This window comes from Protomyctophum parallelum (assembly GCF_964188405.1).
Source record: "Protomyctophum parallelum genome assembly, chromosome: 14".
Lineage (NCBI taxonomy): Eukaryota > Metazoa > Chordata > Actinopteri > Myctophiformes > Myctophidae > Protomyctophum > Protomyctophum parallelum.
In genome coordinates this window covers 18,385,691-18,394,875 of record NC_139709.1, presented here as the reverse complement: position 1 = coordinate 18,394,875, position 9,185 = coordinate 18,385,691, and the positions used below count along the sequence as shown (strand labels likewise).

The window sequence follows — 9,185 nt, the reverse complement described above, 5'->3', positions numbered from 1 at the left end:
CAAATGCATTCCTGCCGAGGGCATATTCTTCTGAGAGTTGGAATGATCATACGTATGCCATGTAGTGTTGCACTATAGTCTAGGACTAGGAGCAGTGGAGCACTCTGTGTGGAACCAGCTCAGAATGGGATGGTCTTTTAGCTCTGATCCCAGGCTTTAGTTTAAGCAGATCTCACTCTGAAGTATAAAATAAAAGAGAATGCCTATATCTTCAGATAAGATAAGAGTATTGTCTGATCCATTAATGTCTTGTAGAGTCCTAATGCCTACCAACTCTTTTGCAGGGGGGTGGGGTGGGGGGTCTCAGCAAATGGGTTTATTTTCGCCCATTTCAACATGATTGTTATTGCATATTGGAGATGATTTACAGCACATGCTTTTAAATCATATTAATTCTCTACTGCTAAACACCTGTACATTTCCTAGTAGAAATCCTTCATTCCTACAGGGGCTATCAATGGCTTTTCTAACCTTTTTTTCCTAAACAGTGAGACTCCTCAACACAAATGACCAGTGAGTGAATAGTTATACAGTTTGTGTGGACATGCCCATGATGTCCCACCAGACTTCCTTTCCTGTATTGAAGGACAGACCATTTAATGCTAGGCTGTTTACCACTGATTGGCTAAAATTGGTATCCCAATATGAAAGCGTACAAAAAATCTGGAGAGACGTGGAGTAGAGAGCTGTTACATTTCTGAAATAACAATAAAAAATACGGTAGTACGAAATGGATGGATTTACCCACGACTCATAAAATGTTTGTGACCCATAAATGGGTCCCGACCCTCTGTTTGTGAACCAGTGCACTACTAGACTACGGCCTGTGTGCAATATGAAGAAGATTACCCACAATATTAATGCATATGAATGGAAACAATGACCTTGGGCTGCACTGGAATACATTTTATTTGGTGCATTCCATTATAGGCAAACAAGACATGCAATGCATACAGCACAGCTTTCATCATGTTCGCAACAGGCACAACAGTGAGGCCCGCATGTCTACTGCAAGACAAGTCTTCTGGAAATATACTGAAAGCAAACACAAGCCTATTTCAGCATTATTTTTATGATAATCAGATATGGGAACTCATCCATGCAATATTTTAATTGACAGGATATACAGACGACGCATGCGCACGCACGCACACACACACACACACACACACACACACACACACACACACACACACACACACACACACACACACACAAACTTGCACTCTCTCTCTCTCTCTCATTGCGCACGCCAGACAAGACAAAATTCAAGCTGACGTTCCTTGAACTTTAATAATATGTCTCCTGTTCCACCCAACCTGCAAGAGAAGAGAGGGGGCATTTCAGTCAAGAGAGCAAAATGACAGAGGAACGAACGCATCCTCCTAACATTCCTTTCATATGGGTCTATTTGTATTCATATCACGCGCCTCCCTTTGTTTCTGTACATTTCCAAATGAATCCCCCTTACAGCTTTGCGTATAGCTCTGATCATCCGGCTGTGACACACAGATTAACAGAAATGATTAACTGTCACGATAAATTGCATTTTGTGTCTGCGGTGCACCTCGGCCCTCGTCAAAACCGCCTCGCGCTGCGTGGTTGCGAGGAACGGCAAGGGCCCTTTGAGTCCCTATCGCATGTGTGATCTGCGGGGCTCATCTCAAAAAGTCTCTGACAGCCTCCTTTAATTTCCTCTTCTCCTCGTCTGAGATTGGCGCTCTCATTTGAATCAGACAGACGGCTTCCTGAGTGACATATGTTTCTATGCCATGACTCTAGCTGTCTATAAGAGGGTGTGTGTGTGTGTGTGTGTGTGTGTGTGTGTGTGTGTGTGTGTGTGTGTGTGTGTGTGTGTGTGTGTGTGTGTTTGTCTGGGGATAATCTGGCAAACCACTGGACCGATTAAGAACATCATGTCCTTGTGCACACGACCAGTAGTTTTTGTTGTTGTTGTTGTTAATCACACTTTATTTAAATAACCATTTATTATCTAAAAGATCATGTTTAAGGCATCTCTGCCTACGTTTTGTTGGTGAAGTGGAGATACGGAAAAGATAAGATATAGGAGTGAGACCGCGCCATATCAAAATACAGGTCATGGCCTAGAACACACAGTCAAATTTAAATGTCCATTTATCCCTGACATGTGTACACTCTCAGAGTTAAAATGAACTGTGAGGATTTCACTGTGAAGGATGCCAATGAATGCACAATTGGGTCTGCACTAGCCCACGTCTGCACTAACTGGCCTCTTTAATCTCATTGCTGATTACATGCATTGACTGGGAGAGCCAATAGTTTGACAGCTGCCCTTTGGAGACGATGGGAGATATAATGCACGTGTTCATCATGCTATAAGACGCTCTAAATGAGAATTGATGTGTAAACCACGTTAGTCCCATGAGTGACTGTTCACACAGAGCTGTCCATTATGCACTATATCAATCTGACTCTACATGCAGAGGCAGGAACGCTCAGAGGGAGATTGTGAATCAAAAACACAGGAGGGAGAAGCTTCTGGCAGGGTGCAGTTCCAGTTTAGATAATAAAGGTGCAGGACTTGCCGGTTTGGGTGTGGGAAATCAGAATTATTTAGCCATCCATTCCACATGATACGTTTATTCTTCTTTTTTCAATAGCTTTAGCCCCACGAGCGGGAATCTAAGCATTGCAAGGTGGTCTGTCAAGTCGGTGAGTTCAGACCACTTTGGATTGGTGGGGTGCAAGAGCTACACATCGTCTCTAGAGATTGCTTATACTTTACGTTGTATAACGAATAGTGTAAATAGACAATGTATACAAGGCAAGCAAGCTACTGTATCTACGATGAATTACTACATATTTGGAAAAGGTTTCATCGAACTGCCATTATAAAATTAGTTTTAACAAAATATAAAACATATGTGGGGGAAAACTGTGATTACCCCCCCAAACAAACAAAGAGACAGGATCTAAAACATAACCTCCCACCTTGCCTTCCGCCTAGAATTTATATAATTAAAATAAAATATAGAATACATATCAGGTAACGGAGCTAAAATAAACACCGTGAAAACAAAACAAATTTTAGTGGGGATTTAAAAGATGTCATGATGCTTTTGTGAAATCCTCAAGGAGGGTGTTCCAAATCCCTGGTGCCTGGGCTCAGTGGGCTGCAGAGGCCAGATCACCTGCCCTATCTGAAGATCTGAGGCTCATAAGGGACTAACATTATCTCAAATGTAGGAGCCTGGCCCTGGAAGGCAACCAGCCAGTGCAGAGAAGCAAAGATGGCTTGGCTGGAATATGATTGCGTTTCTTTAGAACTGCAGTCTGGTCGCTGCATTTCAACAACAGCTGGAGATAGCTTTTTTTACAGAGATTTACTGTACAGTATTCTAAGAATTATAGAATAAAAGCGTGGGTGACCTTTTCAAGGTTTTCAAAGGCTTACAAAACACACTCACGCACGCACGCACGCGCACACACACGTGAGTTTCACAATGTTCCTCAGCTTGAGAAAATACTGTATGATTGCACAACCCTTGTGACTTGGCCATCGAGGGAGAGGTCGGACTCACAAATCACGTCATGTTGTAAGTTTTACCATGTTTGCTATGGGAACTAACCTCGCCTATTAAAATGCTGACCCCACGGTTGCAGCCACAACCCCCAATCATAAAACAATGGCAACACAAGCTGAATGAGGTGTTCATTATCGAAAAGGTCACAGATAAAATACAGCTGGAATTTATTTTTTATGGATATGGTCACCATGGATATTAGCTTATGAGTTTATTAGCTTAATCATGTTTTTATTGTTTGTTTATTTTCTTTAGTAATATCATGGTTGTTTTTCTGTCTTCGTGTTTTTATGTGTAACTATTCCATAAAATTCATACATAAAAGAAAACGCTGAGATGTTTATGTATTTATTTGAGATATATTAATTGTAGGGCACAAATAAAAGGATCCCCAAAAATGCTGATCAGACAATCTCTGTGTGGCGTCGCATTAACAGTCGAGTCATGTCTTGTCACTGCCGGCGTAACCTTTGTGTTATCTGTCATCTTTGTTTTGTCCCTCTACTCTGAGAATAACATGACACCCAGGTGTGTCGTTCGTTGCCCCCCATGTTGTTTTGTTTGGTTATTGTGTTTATTTTCAAAAACGGTTTCCGACTTGGTGTGAAAGGTGTTAAAGGGCTTTAGTTTTTTTTGGGTCGTAGGCAATTGAGCAGAAAATGAAGGTCGTGCTCCCTTTTAGTTCTGGGGCACATTCTCTGTCAGACACTCGTGTACCTACCTCCAGGGTTCTTCCTCAGGATCCATTTACGGATCTCGTCATAGATGAAGATGAGCAGGCTGTATGGCAGGGCACAGAACCACCATGAGATCCTATGAGAGAAAGAGAGAGAGAAGCGTATTGGGGACGGAGGGCAGATAGATAAGCTGGGAGTCACTCACAGATAATGTCAAAACGGTTAAATCCATTGCAGATGTCAGAACCCGTATTCTCTGCACTAATCCCCCCGCAGCTGTTTTTGAATATTGGGGGATAACAATGCAGCCTTTGAGAGGCAGACAGGCTTCGTTTACAAGGAAGGAATGGTGGGGAAAAGAGGGGAAGAAGACCTAAATAGAAATGGGAATGAAAGGAGTTGCTGGAGATGGAATTGAGGGTTTCTCAAAGTGGGTAGCCGTGGCACCCCTGGGTGCCTTATGCAATACTTTCAGAATACTTTGATAATATTTGTAATTCATCAATATCACTTCAGTTTGACCCACTTAGAATCTCAATACTTGAGTTGCACTGTACTTGGTGCATTCCTTTTCAGCCTATACAGTACACCAACTTGCTTCACCAATAACAGCAGATCTACAAACTCTTGAGCTTGTAGATTATTACTATTTTTGGTGAACGTTCCTCGCAGTATAGGCCAGGGATGCTGGCGTTCAAGCAGTTACTGTATTTTAAATCTGTCGTATAATGGAGACAGATATTCCTACATATTCCTTGTTATATACTGCATCTTAGGGGGAAAGATTTACATAATAATATGACATGAATGCAAGGTGCTATAAAATAACAATGTAATTCAGAGGTGCCGCCGTGCATGAAAAGGTTATTTACAGGGGTGATCTGAGTCAAAAATGTTTGAGAACCACTGCTGTACTGCACTGTAAATGAGAATGAAAGGATGTGTACAGAAAGACAGAGGGAAAGACAGAACACAACGCAGGAGAGTGAAGTCTCAAACCAAACCGTTTCAGGTGAGCACACAGAGGAAGGAGCAGATAAGATATATCGGAGATAGTTAATGCCAGCACGGGCGCTTTCTCGAATACTGAGGACGGAGATCAATGGCACATCTGAGATATGCGAGCAGACTTCATTGCGAGCGTAGAGTGACGGCTTAATAGCAGCCTGTTAGATCTTTAAGAGAGGCTACTTTTTGGTCGGGTGGAGCCGGTGTGTGTGTGTGTGGGGGGAGGGGGGGGGGCATGTGGAGTGAGTGCGTACTTGAGGGGGTACATGCGCAGGGCGACATCCATGCCAGGGCAGTATGACAGGAAGGCAGCCAAGGCCGTCTCGGCGAAGAGGCCGAAGATCAGGATCCGATTCCTGGAGCACAAAAAAGATAAAGAGACGAGATGAGTCCTGGTTTGGTGCGAAGACAGCGACAGACGACTCTTTCCACACCTCTTCATACTACAGCCAGATTTATACTTAGTTGCCTGTCTGTCTGTCGGCACACACCGTAAACAGCCGATCTACAAGCTCGTAACAGGAGTCACAGGACGGCCGCACAGTGAGCTTGTTAATTGGCTATTTTCGGTGTGCGACACACACAAGTATCAATCAATCAGGGTTTCAGATATACAAGCTCTCAACTGCTATTTTTGATTTATTTCTTCTTTCGCCTGCCTCTCTCCCTCTCTCATTCTTTCCCCCATGCCTTCATGCCTCCTGCTTTCTCTCACCTTCATCCCTTGTCCCCCCCCCCTCTCCCCTCTCCCCTCTCTCCCCTCTCTCCCTCTCTCCCCTCTCTCCCTCTCTCTCACTTCATGCCCTGCTGGAAGACAGAGTTCCTCCGGGTCTTGCAGATGACCAGGTCAGCCCATTGGACGATGACGATGCTGGTGAAGAAGGAGGTGTGGCAAGTGAACTCGATGATCTTCCTCTGCTCATAGGTCTGCCGGGGACACACACCAGCACCACACACACACACACACACACACACACACACACACACACACACACACACACACACACACACACACACACACACACACACACTACAGTGTGAGTCTACAGTGACTAATTCAAAATATGTTCAAAATCGCATCTCGCATGGTGTTCACATATCTTTCAAGTGTTTAAGGATCACAAAATGACTTTAGCTTTTTCCTTCAACTACTCAGTACTCACCCTGTGAAGCCTTGATGTCTGTTTTGCATTCCTTCATGATGAATGAAGAATACAAAAAACTAAGAAAGTACTTGCTGAACTATAGAAAATACCCGGCCGGGTCCACCATTAAAATCTATTTCTAAACTCCGACACAGCTCTCAGAGTATGAATCCATGTGTCTTAATTGCATCCACTCCATATCCGCATTATTTCCAAAACAACACACTTCTCTCAAAGTTTACTTTTTAAAACACTTCCAGGATAAATAGTGTTACCTGGACCGCTATATTCTTCAGTTCATCAAGTATTCTCTTCGTCTTTGGATACTTCATCCACCGTATAGGAGGGAATGCAACACAAAGGGCAAATATATTCCCAGTGAATTCAAGGCCTCGTTGTGGGAGTGGTTACTGGTGAAGCATGCTTTCCAAAGACAGTGAAACGTACCCGAATGGACATGTTCAACCTGTGTTCAAACCTCGTACAGTATAGCCTATAGCGTATCGATCCATATCTTTTTATCCATCAAGGCGGGTTCAGCGAGCGCTCAAGGGCACTTCAATGACGGTTACTGAGAGATGAGTGAATGTTGCTGATTCACTTTGCTTTGATTCACTCTGGTTTCCTTCCTGCACGTCAGCCTGCATGGCGGACGGAGCAGGCACCCGGAAGGTTTTGTCTGCATGCTCGATCTGCCAGGCTGACGGGAAAAACCTCTCCTCCGTTCCCTCGATCTGCCAGGCTGACGGGAAAAACCTCTCCTCCGTTCCCTCGATCTGCCAGGCTGACGGGAAAAACCTCTCCTCCGTTCCCTCCCTTACCCATTGCTGTCCGTAGGTGTCCTCCAGGTCGTTGAGAGTGCGGTCGTCCCATTGGAGTCGGATTCCCAACAGGGTATGGGGCAGGAAGCCGTTCTCTGCCATGATCACAAAGTAGGTGAAGAATCCACTCAGGGCCTGAAACATGCCTGGAGAGAAACGTAAAGAGACCCTATTAGAAGACTGGATGTGCTAGTGGGGACATCATGCACCTTATGTAGTGTATTTTACACTGCCCATTGTTTGACATATCTGACCTGTTTTCTTGTTACTTTGTTTCTCTATTCTTTCTTTTTTGCTCTATTTCTTCATATCAACATAATCGTCTCTGTCGGGTGGAAACCTCACCTATACCCAAAATGGAACTACTTTTCAGGATTCAAATAAAAATAAACAGCAAAAGCAGCAGATCGACTAGCTCAAAACGCTTTCGAGCTTGCAGTTCTGCTACTTTTGATGCTTTTGTGTGATACTGTAGTGTGATCAAGTATAGGGTATTAATATACGAAATAAAACATGAAGATAACCCTTCGCCCTTTCCATCTTCTTCCAATCAATGGATCTCGCACAAAAATGAATTTCACCCATGCACCGTTTTACAACTGTAAACCTGTGACAACTAAATAGATTCTGATTCTGAGAGGTTTCTGCCCGACAGCGACGATTTCTAGACGTGGATGTCAAAACTAACCCTATTATCAAGTAGTAGGCTACACATTTCAATTTCAAGATAGATCATAGCTGATTCCCACTTATGTCGACAGCGTGGCCCCTGTCACACCCCTCGCTCTTGCGTGGCTTACATTATGTACCACACAGGACTCAGGCTTACAGTATGTACCACACAGGACTCGGGCTTACAGTATGTACCACACAGGACTCAGGCTTACAGTATGTACCACACAGGACTCAGGCTTACAGTATGTACCACACAGGACTCAGGCTTACAGTATGTACCACACAGGACTCAGGCTTACAGTATGTACCACACAGGACTCAGGCTTACAGTATGTACCACACAGGACTCAGGCTTACAGTATGTACCACACAGGACTCAGGCTTACAGTATGTACCACACAGGACTCAGGCTTACAGTATGTACCACACAGGACTCAGACTTACAGTATGTACCACACAGGACTCAGACTTACAGTATGTACCACACAGGACTCGGGCTTACAGTATGTACCACACAGGACTCAGGCTTACAGTATGTACCACACAGGACTCAGGCTTACAGTATGTACCACACAGGACTCAGGCTTACAGTATGTACCACACAGGACTCAGGCTTACAGTATGTACCACACAGGACTCAGGCTTACAGTATGTACCACACAGGACTCAGGCTTACAGTATGTACCACACAGGACTCAGGCTTACAGTATGTACCACACAGGACTCAGGCTTACAGTATGTACCACACAGGACTCAGGCTTACAGTATGTACCACACAGGGCTCAGGCTTACAGTATGTACCACACAGGACTCAGGCTTACAGTATGTACCACACAGGACTCAGGCTTACAGTATGTATGTACCACACAGGACTCAGGCCACTATCGACTGCATGCTTGCCTGGTTTTATTTCAGTGAGGAGGACGCTCTCATCCACATGAAAACCATTATTGCAAAGATATTATTATGCCTTGTACAGTAAGTTGTGTGGCTCTTCTCCCGCGATGTTTCAGAACAAATATTCGCAAGAATGTCAGACTTGACTTGGGCATATTATTAAAACATATACCGTTATTACAGGGATATCATAGACATTTCCTGAAAAGCAACGGTTTTCGACATACAAGGTTTCCACTTTCTCTCTCTCTCACACTCACACTCACTCTCACTCACACACACACACACACACACACACACACACACACACACACACACACACACACACACACACACACACACACACACACAGAGAGAGAGAGAGAGAGTCGGAGAGCTACCGTAACACAGTTGGAT

The 9,185-nt window shown here is 44.1% G+C and overlaps 1 protein-coding gene across 1 annotated transcript in view; it reads right to left on the bottom strand.

Moving 5' to 3' along the window:
- Positions 1-891: 891 nt before the first annotated feature.
- atp1a2a (ATPase Na+/K+ transporting subunit alpha 2a) overlaps positions 892-9,185 on the bottom strand; it is a 68,742-nt gene continuing 60,448 nt past the window's right edge. Inside the window, exons 20-24 of the mRNA XM_083781403.1 lie at positions 7,218-7,363; positions 6,048-6,178; positions 5,506-5,607; positions 4,288-4,379; positions 892-1,319 (exon numbers count right to left, since the gene is read on the bottom strand). Of these exons, the coding sequence (XP_083637529.1) occupies positions 1,291-1,319; positions 4,288-4,379; positions 5,506-5,607; positions 6,048-6,178; positions 7,218-7,363 (500 nt within the window). The 3' untranslated portion in view covers positions 892-1,290. The remainder of the gene's footprint in view (positions 1,320-4,287; positions 4,380-5,505; positions 5,608-6,047; positions 6,179-7,217; positions 7,364-9,185) is intronic.